Source organism: Microplitis demolitor, chromosome 1, assembly GCF_026212275.2.
Source record: "Microplitis demolitor isolate Queensland-Clemson2020A chromosome 1, iyMicDemo2.1a, whole genome shotgun sequence".
Lineage (NCBI taxonomy): Eukaryota > Metazoa > Arthropoda > Insecta > Hymenoptera > Braconidae > Microplitis > Microplitis demolitor.
In genome coordinates, this window is record NC_068545.1 from 19,998,755 (window position 1) to 20,017,740 (window position 18,986).

The window sequence follows — 18,986 nt, forward strand, 5'->3', positions numbered from 1 at the left end:
CAACGAGCACGACGAGGGTGGGGCGAGAGAGACGCTGGACATGAACGATAAGTACGACAAAGCCAGACACTACGGGGAGGGTTCTCTTTTCCGGCTGTCATACGCGACGCTGTCACTGCAACTATCGTGTTTATACTTAACTTTTAAAATATATTATATTTTTATCACTCAGTTACCAAACAGTTATCAGCAATAGTGACAATCATACTCATTAATACAATCAGTAAGTATAATTACTTAATCAAATAAATAAATAAATCAATTACTTTTGGTAGTACATAGTAAGTAAAAAAAAAAAAGTACATATATACATATATATATGAGTACGTAGTTTAGTTTTACTGTAGATTGTAGATAGTGAAGGTATATCGTTTATAACCAAGTTTGAGTTTTACCCCGACACCGAACCCCCGAGTAAAGAAGCGAGTAGGCAGAGGGTGGGGTAGCAAAAGCCTCACCCCCGAATAATATTAGTCATGCACAGCTTTATGTTACGGTAAAACACCCTCGACCCTGGTTTGCTTCTCCTGCTGGTTACTGAGGCTACTGTTGCTTACGCGACATCATTTTGTTGTGTCTTTTTAACGTTACTAGACAATCTCCCAGCTCCCAGCTCCCAGTGGTATCTATTCTCATTGTCTGTTGTCTGTTGCGTGCTGTATGTATCCACATAATTCACTGTTCATATTTAGTTTCAAATTTTTTTTTATTACTAAATAAAAAACCAGCCATTTACAAGCTAACAATTATCGTCACTTTATTTTATTTATTTAATTTCTTACATTTTTTAAATTTTATCTTTAGAATTTTCCCTTCAGTTTTGTTTGTAATTGGAGAAAAAAATTTTGATTGCGTGACGTCTCTGAATACTGTAACTCCATAGAGACTGGCATGCCAATAATTGGTACTCGAGTAGTCATGTTAAATGTTTTATATTTATTTGTTAATATTGTGTGTAAATAATTGGGCTTGTTTTTTTTACTGTTCATGTAACCGGCGATCGAGTTGACTTTTAATCCGCTGTCAATTTAATTTAATATTTACTGAGTAACACTTTTAAATTAAATTACAACATCCATCATACTTAGTTTTATAATAAAAAACAATTTTATTGAGTATTAAATAAATGGTTTTGGTATTAAGTGCGGTAGTAGTACATTGTTTTTTTTTTTATCTGAGAAACGGAGGAAGATTTAAGTGAATGAGTGATTAATTGTTATTTTTTTATTGCAGATTACATGAGTTAAAGTAAGATCAGTGGGTCTACTTGAGTTTACTAATGCAAGATGGCTTGGAGATTCAAGGCTTCCAAGTATAAAAATGCGACACCAATTGTCCCGAAGCCTGAGGCATGTATTAGGGACATTTGCGTGGGTTCATATCAAACTTATGGCAACAATATTGCGGCTTCTGCTGCCTTTATGGCATTTAATGTTGATCATAATGGTAAATAATTATATTATATTACTGCTTATAATTTATAATTTAATTATTTACTCAAATGAATTATCTATTTTAGGATCAAGTTTGGCAGTTTTGCCATTGGAAGATTGTGGTAGAAAAAGTAAAACAATGCCATTACTTCATGCTCACGCGGACACAGTAACAGACATGGACTTTTCGCCATTTCATGACGGACTACTGGCAACTGGGTCCCAAGATTGTCTTGTTAAATTATGGCACATTCCAGAAGCGGGTTTAGAAGAATCGCTGTGCAATCCCGAGTGCACTTTTTCACACCGTCAAAGACGAGTTGAAGTGGTGCGCTGGCATCCCACTGCTGAGCATCTATTGACAACAGTATCCTATACAAATTTATCACTGTGGGATGTTATTTCCCAGCAAGAATTATTCTCAAACAATGAGCACGCTGATGTGATACAGTCTTTGAGCTGGAAGTATGACGGAAGTCTATTGGCAACGTCGTGCAAAGACAAACAAGTGCGAATAATAGATCCGCGTGCCAGTAAGTCCATTGTCCAAATGTCCTCAAGCCACCAGAGTATCAAGGACTCAAGGATCGTCTGGCTGGGCAACGGTGACCGACTCTTGACAACGGGATTCGACGCCGCTAGACTCAGACAAGTATTTATACGCGATCTCAGGAATTTAAATGACCCGGTTAAGACTCTAGAGCTGGACTGCAGCACCGGAATACTCATGCCGTTGTTTGATCCTGACACAAACATGCTTTTCCTCGCTGGCAAAGGTGACACCACGATAATGTACCTCGAGGTCACCGACAAGGATCCATTTTTAGTCGAAGGAATAAGACACAGCGGAGAACAGACCAAGGGAGTCTCTCTAGTTCCCAAGCGGGCTTTGAATGTTATGCAAGCTGAAGTCAATCGAGTGCTGCAGCTCACTTCCAATATGGTTATTCCTATTATGTATCAAGTGCCACGTAAGGTCAGTACTTTTATTAAATTAAATGTCATCAAGACTTAAGTCTATCTCTGCTTTAAATAAACTTAAATCGATCGTCTTATCACGTTATTTATTTATCTTATTATTTATAGACATACAGAGATTTCCACGGTGACATATATCCTGATACCGCTGGTTGTCTTGCTCAAAATACTGCCGAGGCTTGGATTAAAGGTCACAATGCTCCAGTTCCTAAAATATCTTTAGATCCAGCGAAACGCGCCAAAGGAGAAGAACCGATAATGGTAAGTAATTTACTCATTCATTCATTTATTTAATTATTTATTTTTAATAATTAATGTTCGTGTCTTAAGTAGATTTTATAGATATTATTTATGTATTAGATTACTTATTATTTAATTACACCTAGTAGATATGTTGGTTTTATTTTAATGTGATGACTGATGATTTATTCATTTTCTTATTCACCTACGATTTATTGCTCACGTTTATGTGCATTATTGTTTTAAATATTTCAGACCACCGACTTGTGCGTTATTACTTTATTAAAAAATTTTAATAATCCAAGTTGTGCGGATAAGTTATTTATTCTTGGCACGTTGGAATTTTTTTATTGCGATCGACTATTGTGCAATTTCTCTTCAATTTATTTATCTATCATTTGATTATTTTTATTATTATTTATTGATATTTAATTTGCTATGTAAATAAATATATATGTATATGTATTTGTATTTGTATATATTAGTGTGATAATGACAAGTTTTTTTGGTACTGTAAGTTTTGCAACGGCTTAGTGGACTTAATTAGCGAGCTTTTGTGTTTTGAGATGATGGGCTTGAAAAAAAAAAATGTTATGTAAATAAAATAAAAAAATGAAAACAACTTGATCATATTCATTAGATACACAAAGGAAATCTGTCGTCGCTGAAAGAAACACAACAGGAAATAAAAATAGAGAATGCTAAGGCCGCTAAGAGCCTGCACTCGACGCCGAAAGGTTTTGTACAGTCGTCCAAGATACAGTCAATCATACAGGAGCGGGAGAAGACCGAGAAGAAGGAAAAGGAAGTGGAAAAAGATCGCGTGAAAGAACGGGAGAAGGATAATAAAGATAAAGATAAGGAAAAGGAAAAGGAAAGGGAAAAAGATAAGGAGAAGGAGAAGAATAAAAAAATCGAGTATGAGCCGGAGAGAATTGAGCAGCAACAACAACCGCCTGTCAAATCTGATACGGATGAAGATATAAAAGGGAAGATACTAAATGGGCAATCAGTGCCTCCTAAACCACTGCCGAGATCTTCTCGCGCAAATAGTATTTCTGAGGAAGAGCCCAAACCTGTCGCACGTCCTAGAACTTCGCCGAGTACTGGCTCCGTTGTCACGTCTGTTAATCCTAATATGGTTGGAGGCTACAAGGTTCGAAGGAAACGTCACTCTTAGATTTAATAATAGTGTTTATGAATATTAACTATAAGTAGATAATAGTTTAGAATTATTGTTAAGTTTAAAAATGTATATGATTTATGAGTTTATATGCTTTTTTTTCTTTTTGCAGCCAAGACTGGGGCCAAAACCCTTCCAAGCTAAGTCAGGTAGCCAGGAGTTTTCATTTGACAAGGTGTTTTCAGTTCCGGTAGCACCAAGTACTGATAGCAATGGTTACACAACAGCAGATACGAACGCTTGTTCAGACGCAAATGTGATCACAGACTCTGATAAATCACCGACTTATGACAATGAACGAATCAAGGAAACGGAGAATGGGAAGAGTGACTCAAGTAGTTCTATGGAGGAAGATGCAAACTCCAGTGACTCGGGTTATAAACCAAAGACACCTAGTACTGCTGAACGACGTAAACTGTTTGAGACAAAAGTAAAAGATGAGTCGCCTGAGAGTGAAGAGCAGCCGGGAAGTCTTGAGCGTGGAGGTGCTAACAGAAATTCAATTGCTGAAAGACGAAGATTGTATGAAAGTCGATCTGTCTCGGTGACTGATGGCAATCTTGCGGAAAAAGCCATGGGTTCACCAACGGCACTAAGGAGAAGAGACTCATTCAAAACAAAGAGCGACGTAATCAAAGAAGATGACGTTAAAAAAATAGTACCAATGTTACGGCAGCAGAGTATGGATCCACGTTTAGAAAAACCAGAACCTATCTCAACACCAACACCCAAAAGAACGTCAACGGTATTTGGTCGTGTATCGAAATTCCGGCATTTAAAGGGAACGCCGGGTCATAAATCGACGCACATTGAAAACATTCGTAATATTAGTCGACAGATTTCTGGTGAATGCGATGGTTTTCATGCCAACTCTGACCGTGTAGCCGTGCCGCTAAGTGGTCCGGGAGGTAAAATTGCAGTATTGGAGCTGAAAAAAACTGGAAGACTTCCAGATGGCGTTATGCCAGCTTTAGTACATGGTGCAAGTATTATGGATTTCCAGTGGGATCCATTCGACAATCAGAGACTCGCTGTTGCTTGTGACGACGGTATTATCAGACTGTGGGAGATACCGGTCGGTGGATTAATTGAACCGACAAACGAACCTAAATACACCATTGAAGCGCACTCAGACAAAATTTATCTTATTAAATTTCATCCACTGGCTGCAGGTGTCTTAACTTCGGCTTCTTATGACACGACTGTCAAACTATGGGATCTAGAGCCTCTTTCTACGAGTGCAGCCGCCGCTAAAATCACTCTAACTGGACACACTGATCAGATTTTCAGTCTCGCGTGGTCTCCTTGCGGGCAGTATCTCGCGACAGCATGCAAAGATGGTAAACTGAGGGTTTACAAGCCGCGCGCAAGCGAGACGGCCATCAACGAGGGCAAAGGACCTGTTGGCACACGAGGCGCACGAGTTGTTTGGGCTCTAGACGGGCGTTTTCTCGTCGTCATTGGCTTTGACAAAGTATCCGAGCGGCAAATAATGATTTTCAAAGCTGATAAATTAAACTCCCCATTGAATACTGTAGGATTGGATGTATCACCGGCAATTTTAATGCCGTTTTACGACGAAGACAGTTCAACTTTATTCCTAACAGGACGCGGCGACTCGACAATCTACACATTTGAAATTACTGAAGAGGCTCCCTACTGCTGTCCACTGAGTCACCATCGCTGTGCTAGTCTTCATCAGGGACTGTCATTTCTTCCGAAAAATAAATGCGACATACCAAGTGTCGAATTCGCTTCAGCACTCAGACTCACGAATAATACCATTGAGCCTTTGAGCTTCACTGTCCCGCGAATCAAGAGCGAGCTCTTCCAGGACGATCTCTTCCCACCAACCCGGGTTACTTGGAATCCTACACTCACTTCTACTGAATGGTTCAGTGGTGCCAATAAACAAGCACCGAGGATAAGTTTAAAACCACCTGGAATGGACTGCTGTAAGTATTTAACAATTAAAAAAATAATATCTAAGTTTATCTCGGGTATTATGGACAATTAATCAATTAATTGTCCATAATACTCATTAATATTAATAATTACTTTATTCACTAAAAAAATTTTGATAATTACAGTAACGGAAAATCAAGGACAGGGAGTTGTCACAGCACCAATTTCAGCAAAACAAACCTCACAATTTTCAGTATCATCGCAATCATTAACAAGAATGGGATGGAACCAAGATTTAATAAAAGCGAAACAAGATGAGGTAAATATTATCATTTAAATTAACTTATTTACAACGCATGATATTTTTGAATCGTCGTTTTAATTAAAAAGTAAATCTTCTACTTGCAATAAAGAGTTTTATTATTTATAAACGATGTAATATTTAAATGAACTATTGTCTTGAGTGTATCGTGTGTGCTATACTTGTGTGGTAGATCCAAAAAAATATGAGCAACATGGTCGGTGACATGATTCAGTGTTCACTGGAGCAGGATCACATGGAGGGAGTCGACGAGCACGAATGGGTACGTATTCGCTTCATGCATTTTTCATGTCTGCTAGTTTTCAAAGTGCACATGTATATTTACATCACTCACTCACTCGCTCTCTCCCTCCCTTCCTCCCCTATCAATTTATTAAATCCTCCTGCTCATATATGAACCCATTTTTTTTTTTTTAGGACGATTAAAGCAATTTTCATAAATTCACCGCTTCAAGATTATTTTGAATGTGCAAATAAAGCTGCGATCGTGTGCAAGACACAGCCATTTGGCTCACCAGAGCTAAGCCATACAATTACTTTATTCAACTTATGTTATTTCTCTTGTTTCATATTTTCATAACAAAAGTATTCAATACTACGCCATTGTCTGGATCATTAAGTACTAAATATTAAATAATGCGCCAATCCACGACGATTATTATTAACTAATTAAATAATTAATTTTAATTAACAAAACTGGCTATTAATTTTGTGCTATTTAATAGAACATAAAATTTTTTTTGCCATATATTTATTTAAATTGCAATTAGAGCTCGTGCTACACGTTGTAAATTTTGTCTTTAAAAAAAGAAAAAAATCAATTCCTTAAAAATAACTGCGAGCTCGACAATACTATTTACTCAATTAATTATTATTATTGTGCGTTTTTAAATAGCAACGCGTGATAGCTCTAGTCTGGAATGATTTTTTTTTAAATTATTATTAATATTATTAATATTGATTGTATTTTTTAAAAGACCATATTGTCTATCGTACGTAATATTGATACTAAAATTTTAGTATTATAATTACATTATTATAATTGTAGATTTATATAGAGGCGAGTAGGCGATTTACTTTTGAGCAATAATATTTCGCCAAAGTAGTCGTATTTTTTCTTCTTCATCTTCGTCTTTGTCTATATTAATCTTGTCTTTAAAATAAAAAAATTAAAAAAAAAAAAAACAAACAAAATAATAAGAAAATTGATACTAAAATTTTTATACTTTTTAACTAAAAATTTTTTAATTAGCAAAGTAAAAAAAAATATAAAGGAAATTCAATTGGCAATAAAAATTGTCAAGTAAATATTATTGATAAATAATAATACTCAATTGATAAGATATTTTGTTTTTAAATAATTAAACTGAAGAATAAATAAAAAAATATTCTTCTTAAAACCGAACGCACATAAGTCATAATATGAAATGAATTATTATTATTATTATTATTAAATCTATTGATATTTATATTAATTAATGACTATTATTATTATTATTATTATTAATTAAGATAGTGATGATATGCAATACTTCTTTACACACTACTGTAATTAAGCATCCAGTAATTTTATTTGTTTTGTGAAGAAATAATTGAAAGACAAAAAACCATATCGATTTTTAAGTCTTTAATAAAAGGATTGATCAAGAGACTGTCACTTAAATAGCAAATAAAATATGATCATGTCGAGGAATTTTTCGTGTCTCTAGACACAGATTGGCTGGGAAATAAATTATAATAATAATAATAATGATATGTAACTTATAGATACTTAAAGTTATTTAAAATGTAATCCGATTTATAAAATTTTTATATACTTTACACTGCTGATAATAACAATTATTTTTGCGATCGCGATACTTTCTTAATCTCAATAATTAATATTAATACAATTTTTCTACGGTATATATTTTTTTATTAGTATGAATGCATTATTTGAATAATTAAATGAAAAAAATTATGACATTTTTAGTGATGGATTGTAATTTTTATTGGAACACTGTGTGTTGAGAGTAATGTAATTTAAATCTGGTGCTACAATATCCTGCAAATGCTCCGATTTCATTTAACATCCGGACAATAATTTTAATTGTATATGTCTGCCGTTAATTGTCATCGAGCATTTAATGTAACACCTGCTCCATTTAACCAACGAGGTGCCAAAAACTTAAATTTTATATAATTTTTCACCTTTTATAAAGCGACAATTTTTATGCATGACTTAAATTTTTTAAACAAGGCCTCGATCATTCCTAAGAGCATTCCATAACAAGTAGAATAAATTAAAATTTAAGAAAATTTATACTCATTTGATAATCACATGATTAAGATTATTATTATTTTTGTTATTAAGGGAATTGTGGCTTCCTGATCTACTCAAGTGACAGAATTTTCTGGATTCTATTCTTTCGCATGAGTGATTACCTGTGAATTAATAATCCTAATGTCACATTATTTTATATACGCCCTGCAATATGATCCTGAAGTTAACAGACAATTAATAATTTTCGGACTTTTTTTTTTAATCTATTACAAAAAAAAATATGCACATGTAGAAAATTTAACAAACTATAGATGCAATTTTTTAAAATATTTTTTTTTTATAATTTATCGTTTTTTAAAAAAATCCAAAAATTATTAGACCTCAGCTAACTTCGGTATCATATTTCAATATCATACATTAATTGAATATAATCATATTATTATAGAAACGGTTTTATCCTGAATATATTTGCTGGGCTCATCAGTAAAGTTGATGCAAATACAGTCGAACTCCATTAACTCGGACAGTTAGTCTATGGAGGAGCAGAAATTCTGACTTATCGAATGCCATTTCTCCTTTAAAGAGTAAACTACACGCATGTGCTCTTACATCACATACATGATGAATATACAAATATACACACACACTTACAAGTGTTTAGCATCGGGTAAGAGACAGCGTAGCTCGTAGTGAAGGTCAGGATTGAGGGGAAGTTCCGAGATAATGGAATCCGACTGTAGTGACGGCGATTTTTTCATATGATTCAGATAATTAGATTATATTCAATTAATCTATGGTATTGCAGTGCGCATATAAAATGATGCGATATTAGGATTATTAATCCACATGTAATCACTCATGCGGAAGAATAGAACCCAGAAAATTGTCAATTGAGTGGATCAGGAAAGCCGAAATTCCTCTAGTAACAAATATAAAAAAACCTGATCGTTAATTAAATTCATTATTAATAATTAGTATTATTTTTAGATTAAATTTTAAAACATTACTCTGTTGTTTTTGTAACGTTTTTATGTGAAATTTTTTAGTTTATTGTGTATTTATAATATTATTTATTAATGAATTGTAATTGATGTGTAATAATTATATAAAAAATGGACCCGATTATTTATCCGACCAATTTTACTAGCGGGTCGTAGCCTAAAAGTACCTCGAAACTCAGCACTTAGTGTTGATACTGGTGATTTGCCATGTAGTTGGATTTTTTTTCAGTAGTGACGTCTCTTTGTATCTACTTTATATCTTACATGTATTTCATCAATAAGATATTTCTACCAAATAACATATTTTAATTATTATTACTATTAACATTCATCCATTTTTTCCTATAAATTTTTTTTAAATAAAATATTTATCGTTCTCAAATTATAAAAACATTTAAAGGAATGTTTAAATAATATTTTTATTGATTTAAATTTTCAATTAATATAATCAAAATAATTTTATCGATTTTTTAAATTTATATTTAAAAAAAATATGTTTGTTTATTTATAATTATATTTATAATTTATCTAGATCCTCCAACACGATCTCGTGGTATAAGTCTTAGTTCCGAGCCGTGTTTTAAAAATACATTACCTGTAATTAAAAATAATGTTTATAAATAATTATTATTTTACAGTAACTCTTATTTATTTTTAGTCATGACTTTACTGGGCATCGAAGGGCATTCTCAGACAATACCTCCATTTTTTTTAAATATTCAATAATCTTGAACTGTCATGACCGTGAAAAGTTTATCAATTGATTAATAAAAAATCAAATCATTAATTTTAAAAAAACACAACGTAGTTACGATTCCGCCGAGACAGATTTTAAAAAAATAACTTACAGTTGTTATCAATAAGAAGTTAAACGAAATTTGGCAAATAAATTCAAACTTATTAACAAAATTCGTTTAACTTCTAATTGATGTCAACTGTGTTATTTTTTTTAAATCTATCTCAGCGGAATTGTAACTACGTTGTCCTTTTTTCAATTAATGCTTCAATTTTTTTTTAATTAATTGATAAAATTTTCATACGGTTATGAAATTTGTCATAGAATATTTTTAAAAAATGGGGGAGGGGGCACTGTCTGAGATTGTCCTTAACTTAACATTTTAAAAACTAAATTATAATTTACCAGCTGTTTGTTGAGGATTTATACCAATACCATCGTCAGTAATAATAGCAGAAGTTGCTGGTGTGACTCTAAATTCTTCAGCAGCGTATTTCAATACTGCTGTGAAAGGAGTATTTTCTGGTACTTTCAACCTGAGTAAATTAAAAATTATAAACGATAATTAAAATAAAAATACGTATTAATATAAATTTATTAACATGATTATACAAAAAAAGCATTTCATCATTTAAATAAAATAATTAAATAACAAATAATAATTAATTATTAAAGTAAACAATCCCGTTCAACTTCAACCCAAATAGAACCATCGATCTGTGCTTTAGCCAACTGCAAACGATCAGTTATAACTTTATTTATTTCATCCGATACAAACAATAATTTACGAATTATTTTAATTAAATGCAAGTAACCAAATGAATGATCAGCTTTCCACGTGCTGCCGTCCCAGTTCATATTACGTCCGAAATAAAAAATAGCATCGATAAAATTATTTTTGAAATCACAGTCGTCTAAAAGTAGACGTAGTAATTTTTTATCGACATCAGTGATAGCTAAACATACAGGAACGTCGTAGTCATGAGTATATTTACTTAAATTATTTAAAATTAATTTTCTCGCTGGGCTATCGGTATTCAAACTAGAGAAGGTATCAAGTACTTTATCAATATGTCCATCGATAACCATTAATTGGATCAACTGATTGACTTGTTCATCTCGACCACAAGAAGCTTCGTGATCCCACGCAATAGTTCGCGCTTCATCTTCGATTGTTTCCGTGGGCAATCCGATGTCGACAAGTGAATTTAATAAGACATTAGCAGCTAAAGCATCAGTCAAAAGAGTCTCAAAAAAAGTATTTAATCTATCATGGCCACAATGCTGAACATATAAATGCAACAACTTATCAATAATATCACGTGTCGTTTTGCTGTCCTTCAAAAATACTTCAAGCAAACGGTCACATGCTAACTGTAATTCTGTACACGTGTACAAACGTGTACGTTTCTTAGTACTCCAGTATCCATGTAAATTACTTTCAAATATTTGTAATTTATTGTCATCTTTAGCTCTGGCAATTGTGGCCTCAACGAACAACGAAACGTCAAATGCTTTTGATACATTTTCAATTGTTATTTTATTGTTTTTGTTTTCTATCAATGATATATATGTATCTATTGTTTTTATTATTTCTTCAAAACCTTCTTCGGCCATTTTTAACTTTATTATTTTATTATTAAAATAAATAAAATCCTCCCTTCATCTTCTGGCAACACAATATTGGATTTATCTGTTTAAAAAAATAAATATAAGTGAGTGAATAAATAAATAAATGAATGAATGAGTAAATAAAAAATATGTTAAAGTAAATTTATTTATTGTCGAAGCCAGAAGATTCCAGGATTTTATAAAATATAAATAAAAATGTAAACTTACACTTTGAACGGGAGTTTTGGATCAGACGTCAAGGTTATTTTGAATGTTACTTTAGATCTATAAAAAAATGTAATAAAAAATGTTTATAAATTATTTTCTTCTGAATTAAACATATGGCAATAACAAATGTCTCAACAAGGTTAAGTAAATATTAAAAATATCACTTATATGTATGTAGTTACACATATTTATAATTTAATATATAGATAAATAAATATCAAGTTGATAGTAAAACAAAATTACTTACGTCATGGTTATATTTTTTATTTATTTATTAAATTATTAACAAAACAATATATATTTATTAGATATCAAGTTAAAAACCTCGTGCAACTTTTATTTGACAGATGACTTGTCGGAACACTGAACCCTTTTTTTGTCCTACGTGTCCAAGTCGATAAAATAATAATCTAATTTATCAATTACAATAAGCGGGAGTTTTTAAAAAATATCAAATTAATAAACATTGTAAATAATTGTACAATTATTTTATTCCAGTAATAAGATTAGTATTATATATCAACTTAATTAATTACCATAAATATTTAGTACAACCCACCAGACACAATGACAGTTACTATTGTCTAAAGCCTTGTTTTTCTTTTATATATATATTTTTCATGTATATATATATTTTAATAGATTTGTAAGAATTATTAATCTTTTTTATTAGTTAGTACTCCTCAATGTGCTTAATGATCATGATTTATCAATGACATTAATGTCTAATTACTTTAGATTATAAACGACGCAATGACGCGTACCCTGTTTCAATTATTATTATTTGGGTTGAGACACTACTTCTTTGTTCTTATTTTTGAGTCTATTAATTATATGACACTAAAAGTAGCAGACGTTTATCAATTTTTAAACTTCCCGCTAAAAATAATTTTTAAAATTCCAGCATACAAAAGTTATTGGTTTGAATCCAATTTTTAAAAATCAAGCCACTCGATGTCAATGTTTTTATAAAAATTGAAAAATATTTAAAATGGAAAGTTAATTGGTTTAAAAATATCCGTGCAAAGATTTGAAAGTGGCTCATTTTAAATTCTGGGAAAAAAATGGAGTCTAGTTTGTTTAAAAGTGAAAAAATCGTGTCTGCTACTTTCAATGTCATATCAATTTTTATCATAATCGGACAAAACTAGGCATCTACGTGATCTATAATTTATTATTGATATATACTTATTGATATTTATTTGTAATGGATTAATTTTAAAAAACAAATTTTATTGCTACGGTAATTTTTTAGGTCCGATCGACGACCCGCGTCGTATACTTTTGTTTTTAAATTTATTTTTTAATCAATAGCATTTTATTATTTTAAATTGCACAAGTTATTAATTCATCTATAACAATAAAATTACGTATCAGTGCTAGTTTTGTATTTAGTTTGATTTATCGCAAAAAATGTTTCATACAATTGTATATTATTTTATCTTAATTAGTGAGCATATATATATTAATAATAATAATAAATTATAAAAAGAAAATCGTCATTGTTACCGGATTAGAAATTACGTCCGGGTTTATCTCTCACTTGTATATATTTATTTGTATATAAATATATAAATAATGATAGAAAGTAGCTGAGCCATATGAAAAATGACGTCGCATTTGATACTGAAATTAGCCGATAATTTTTGAATTTTTTTAAAAACGATAAATTTAAAAACTATTTAAAAAAATTGCACTAATAGTTTTTTTACATTTTCTCCATGTGCATATTTTTAGTTTTTCTTTTTTGTTTAAAAAAATTCGAAAATTTTTAATTGTTTGATAACTACAGGATCATTCGCATTTATAAAAATAAATTTAAATTTAAATTCAAATAAAAATGAAAACAAGTTATGGATTTAATCAAACATAAAAACTGAATGATGATAAATATTTATTGTTATTTATAAAATGATCAAATGAAGTCACAATGATTAAAAAAAAAAAACTTAATTATTTGTTTAAGGTGTTTTTATTTTTGTAAAAAAAAAAAAATTTTTTTTCATTTAATGTACATATATGAGGGAGAATAAGTGAAGGAGAGTAATTAGGAGGATGTAGGCGGGGCGCGCAAGTGAATAATTATGAATTCTTGATATAATAGTGCATTTTTTGTTTTATGTTTATGAATAAATGTTTATATGGCATCTCCATGTCCATTTAAATTGTTTGTTCATTCTGTTGTGCATTTAATTTTTACAACAATGTCATCGAGTCTATTTGTGTTGATGCGTTACAATTTATTTATAATTTATAATCCAAAAATTATAATGAAGAAAAAAATCGCTGATGATTTGATGGCAATGACATTCGATGACGTGATAAGAAACAAAAAAAAATATATATAGATATATAATTATGCATATATATTTATATATAATGAAAAAATAAAGAGATATAATAATGAATGATACTTAATAAATACAAATATCTCGATATACATTTGTCGAGAAGAAAGTTGACCTTTGTTAGATTTTTTTTATTCTCACTCTCATTCGCTGTTCGTTTTTTTTTTCTTACGATTCTGCTGATTCGCTTTATTAGTGTAATGTAAATTTATTTGATAGTTTAAGTTTAATGATATTGATGATTTGTTGGTGTAAAAAAAAGTTTAAAAGAAAAACAAAAAGATTGACAATGATTGGAAGACGAGACCGGAGACATTTTGCAAGTCATCAACATCTTTAAGCAATTCGATAAACTCGGAGCTAAAATAATTATTTCAATAAATAATTAAGTTTTTTTTTTTTATCTCCATTCTTTAACACGCGGTTAATTTAAACTTAGTAATTTCACTCGTACATATTTTTTTTTTTTATACAGCCTCTCTCTTGCATTCTCTTGTCATGACAATTTACTCATCAGTGCATGGATGGAATTATTTGTTTGCGAAAATTAAAAGGCATAGCGTGCCAAGTTTATATCGCATATTGGATCAAGAAATCTCTTTCTTCATTTTTTCTCTCTCATTTTATTAAAACTCGTTCCAAGTATTTAAATTGATTTTTTTTTATTGTAAATTTCAAAGATGGCTCAATTTATAAATTGAGTGTGCATGAAAATTAAACAAAAAAAAAAAATATTAATAGACAAAAAAGAAACTGGGCGTGCGTAGTCAAAATGGCTGATAATACATGGGGGCCATTGGGTTTAACATATATTTAAGTGCGTGGGTGAACATAAGACTCTAAGCGAGGTCAAAATCACATGACGTAACTCACGTTTTCATTATAATTTTTGTACTTTGGCAAAACATTACTACGCCATAAAAAAACAAACAGATACAATTATTATCATTATTTATTAAATTAATTTAAATTTATATTTAATAAATTTTAGTATCGCATTATTCATAACTTAATGAATAAATATAAATAATTTATCAAGTTATGAATAATTATAAAAATAATAAAACGCTAGTGAATTAAACAGACAAAAATAATTAACAATAGTAAGATTCAATTACGATCAACGACAACTAATCCAATGATTAAGACAAAGCGACAAATACAAATTTATATAATTATTATTTTTGAATATAATTTTTTTTTTTTTTAAATAACATCAATTCTTATTACCTCTCATTATATTCACACGAGTAATTCCTTATTGAATAATTAAGTTATAAAAAAAAAAAAAAAATATCGTAATATTTATACTGATTAAGATTTACAATTAAACATACTACCACGCAATACCGAAAAATAATTAAATCTTAATTTGTTTTAAAAATATAAACTTTTAACAAGCATTCAAAAGTCCAGATAATTACTTGGAACTTTACTGGTAAATTAAATAATCAGCTTCTTTGTAAAGAGAATTCGCGACGGCGCAAGCTCCGGGGATTGGGATTCTCGTCTTCATTATTATGAAAATCATTGCTCGATCATTTTATTTATTTATTTATTCTTTTTTTTTTTTTTATTTTTCATCTTTATATATTTAATTATTATTATTATTATCAATATTAATATTCGAAGAGTTGATTAATGACAATGGGTCTTTGAGTGTCACAGTGAACAAGGGCCGGAGTCGCGAGGTGCTTCCGTTGTTGAATCAGTAATGTGTTGTGTTGCGTTGTTGTTGTTATTATTATTATTATTATTAATATTAATATTATTGTTGTTTTGATCAATGACAATAGGGACGGGAGTAGGTGGGAAGTGAATGATGGTGTTGTTTACTGGGTTTGTAATAAGAGAGGTCTTAAGATTCTAAAAACTCCGCGTCAATAAATTACGCTCCCGGGAATCTCATTCACTTCTTTTTGTTTTTATTATTGGGTCCTCTTGGCGGCGTAACCGGTCGACCAGAGTTGAGGCCGCCGTACGTAAACTTCCTTTTGTCTGCTGGTTTTAATATTTGAAAACTGCACATGAGTGTGTCATCGACTGACATCATGGCACCCGCGTTGTCAAATTCACCGCAGTAATTCGGAGCTGAGAATAACGTCACCAGTTGTCGCTTTGCGAAGAATTCGTAGCCATCTTCGACGACCTATTAGATTATAAACAAAATAAAATATATTGTTGAAAAATATACAAGTGTCATGGCCAGATTGCCGACATGCCGGAACTTATTTCAAGTGTACTGATGATTGAGCGACTAATTAAATCATTAATACTCATTTTCATTGTCACTCTTAATATTATTGTTATTAAGTTTACCTGATGCGCACGGCATATGAGGTCAAAGTCGTGCTTGTGTAAAAATTTGGCAACGACCTCGGCGCCAAATGTGAACGATACTCCACGGTCGTTTTCACCCCAGCCCATAGTGTCCTTGTCTGGATCAGACCAAAGAAGATCACACAGTAATCCTTGGTCAGGAACATCAGTCGGCCGCATAATACGTCTTATTTGCTCCATATTCTGTAGATCCGGACTGAGCCCACCGTGACAGCAGAATATTTTCTCGTCGACGATCGCTGCCACGGGTAGACAGTTGAAGCAGTCCGTGAATGTCTTCCAAAGTTTAATATTGTAACGACGTTTGCCTATTGTCAATATCATAAAATCCAATAGTTTAGTCAATAATCCGGATAATACCAGATGCAAATGTATACATATAACGTAATGTCAATGCCAAAGTTATTAAACTTTTTTTTAATTTTAAACTTACATTCATCATAAAATCCGTATATCCTGTTGATAGAGGCACACTCGTGATTACCTCGTAGCAGGAAAAAGTTCTCTGGATACTTGATCTTGTATGCAAGAAGCAGGCATATAGTTTCTAACGACTGTTTCCCCCTGTCGACGTAGTCACCCAGGAAGAGGTAGTTACTCTCAGGCGGAAACCCGCCGTATTCAAAGAGCCGTAGTAAGTCGTAGTACTGCCCATGAATGTCACCTGATTTAAATGAACACATAAAAAATTCGCATCAAAACATCATCATTATCGTTCTCAACTCAATACATGTGACTTTACTACTATTATTATTCCCGCTTTAATAATGCTGTGAACTAGTACCAATTATGACAAGTATGCTAATGCCACCGATAATTGACATCAATAATTACATCTCATGCTCGTTGTTTTTATTTATTTTTTTTTTCTCTGACATCCCGTGCCGTCATTATGTAAGGCATTGAGTACTCACGTTTACAAAAATAGTTAAAATAAAATAAAAAAGTAGCTCAAGTACTAAAATACTCACCGCATATTTTCAACGGTGCCTCTAGCTCAAGTAATATCGGTTGAGATAGAAATATTTCACGTGACTTGAGACACAGCCCGCGGATTTCACCCTCTGTCAGCTGGACATTTTTCCCAGGTCTTGATCCTCGTACTGTAAACAAATTAATTATAAAATAATAAATATCAATCGATATAAATAAGTCTGTTGGATAATAATACAGTAGCGTGTTTTATTGCTCATTATTATTATACATATTTATTTAAATATGTATGTATAGACGTATACACATATATATTATGTGTCGCGTGAATGTTATATTGCGTGTGCGATCGATTTGTGGCCAAGACTGTCTTTACCAAATAAAATGCCTTACTATGACTGCCAAGGTCAACGGACCATTAACAACTGACATTTTATGCTTTACTCTGCAATTAACACTTGGGTCACCCATCAATGACTTTCCCCTCCCGCTGCAAACTGCTGGCTGCTGGATTTAGCAAACGTAATCTAATATCTAGTAAAAAAAAATATTTAAAGTTATTTAAATTTCCCGCGGGATTATAATTAACAACAGACGGATGGACCTCGCCCCAAAACGACTAGCAGTCCCTCTGCGGTTGTCAACGGTGTTTTGTGTAAACAAACTAATACGCCTACAGGCTTTAAACAATCTTGCTGATGATCATCATCACCACCATCGCCATTATAATCACAAACTAAATTTAATTCCCAGGTTGCGTAATCGTAAATCTTCAGGACTGGATGTCGTCCGTGAAAAAAATAAAAAAATTCATTTTTGGCAAGACGTCATCCTTTTACAAACGCACTGCAGTGACGGATAAGTCGCACGGAGAATTGCTGGAGCTATATGGCCGTGGTGGGGGAAGAGAAAACGCGTTCTCAAAGAACACTCCACAAGCGGGTTAATTGATACTCGGTTGGAGAAAAAAAAAATTAAATATGTTAATTAGCTGATTTAAAATAAATAAGGGACATGATAATGTATGAAGAAATAGAAGCGAAGCAAGAAGAAAAAATACTTGCGAGACGTGGAGCGTCACTCGTGTAATTATGTCGGATTCACACATTACCTTCCAAGAGTCGAGCGATGATGTTGTCAATGTTTAATTTATCTGTCTCAGCCATCGGGCCGGGTTTTGTTGTGCGTCCCGGGCTTCACAGGGTGCACCTCGCGACTAAAATGGCCCTTGATTTGAGTTTATTTAAAAGCGCTTAATATCTCTGACACTTATATATTTTAATTAAAATTTAGTCTCGGTGCTTACGCGGCTCAGAACGTACAACGAGAGATTACTTGCAATGGCCGCTCGGACTCAACCGCAAAACTCCCTCTACCTCAACTTTATACTCTTCTCTCTGGTTTTTCGTCTTATTACACCAACGTGTGCGCAACAAACCAACGCGACGTATGCTCTTGCTCATTT

At 31.9% G+C, this 18,986-nt stretch overlaps 3 protein-coding genes across 8 annotated transcripts; 1 reads left to right on the forward strand and 2 right to left on the reverse strand.

The window, feature by feature from the left end:
- The first annotated feature begins 50 nt into the window (after positions 1-50).
- LOC103571285 (coronin-7) lies at positions 51-9,628 on the forward strand. 5 transcript variants are annotated; one of them, XM_008549405.3, is made up of 9 exons: positions 51-223; positions 1,234-1,446; positions 1,520-2,409; positions 2,520-2,672; positions 3,292-3,807; positions 3,947-5,789; positions 5,925-6,058; positions 6,234-6,323; positions 6,479-9,628. In XM_008549405.3, exons 2-9 carry the CDS (start codon positions 1,287-1,289, stop codon positions 6,485-6,487), a joined length of 3,795 nt encoding a protein of 1,264 aa, XP_008547627.1. In that variant the 5' UTR covers positions 51-223; positions 1,234-1,286; the 3' UTR covers positions 6,488-9,628. The 5 variants fall into 5 exon arrangements, with proteins under 5 accessions (XP_008547627.1, XP_053593263.1, XP_008547628.1 ...); XM_008549406.3 differs by lacking the exon at positions 51-223 and adding an exon at positions 368-496; XM_008549407.3 differs by lacking the exon at positions 51-223 and adding an exon at positions 503-658.
- Positions 9,629-9,725: 97 nt separating this feature from the next.
- Positions 9,726-12,439, reverse strand: LOC103571284 (ubiquitin-fold modifier 1). 2 transcript variants are annotated; one of them, XM_008549404.3, is made up of 4 exons: positions 12,148-12,277; positions 11,901-11,957; positions 10,467-10,597; positions 9,726-9,920 (listed from the first exon to the last, which is right to left on the reverse strand). In XM_008549404.3, exons 1-4 carry the CDS (start codon positions 12,150-12,152, stop codon positions 9,850-9,852), a joined length of 264 nt encoding a protein of 87 aa, XP_008547626.1. In that variant the 5' UTR covers positions 12,153-12,277; the 3' UTR covers positions 9,726-9,849. The 2 variants fall into 2 exon arrangements, with proteins under 2 accessions (XP_008547626.1, XP_008547625.1); XM_008549403.3 differs by lacking the exons at positions 9,726-9,920; positions 10,467-10,597 and adding an exon at positions 10,607-11,754 and having other exon boundaries at positions 12,148-12,439.
- Positions 12,440-13,772: 1,333 nt separating this feature from the next.
- LOC103571283 (serine/threonine-protein phosphatase alpha-2 isoform) lies at positions 13,773-18,937 on the reverse strand. The gene is made up of 5 exons (XM_008549402.3): positions 18,633-18,937; positions 17,560-17,691; positions 17,022-17,252; positions 16,568-16,896; positions 13,773-16,397 (listed from the first exon to the last, which is right to left on the reverse strand). Exons 1-5 carry the CDS (start codon positions 18,685-18,687, stop codon positions 16,158-16,160), a joined length of 987 nt encoding a protein of 328 aa, XP_008547624.1. The 5' UTR covers positions 18,688-18,937; the 3' UTR covers positions 13,773-16,157.
- Positions 18,938-18,986: the final 49 nt, after the last annotated feature.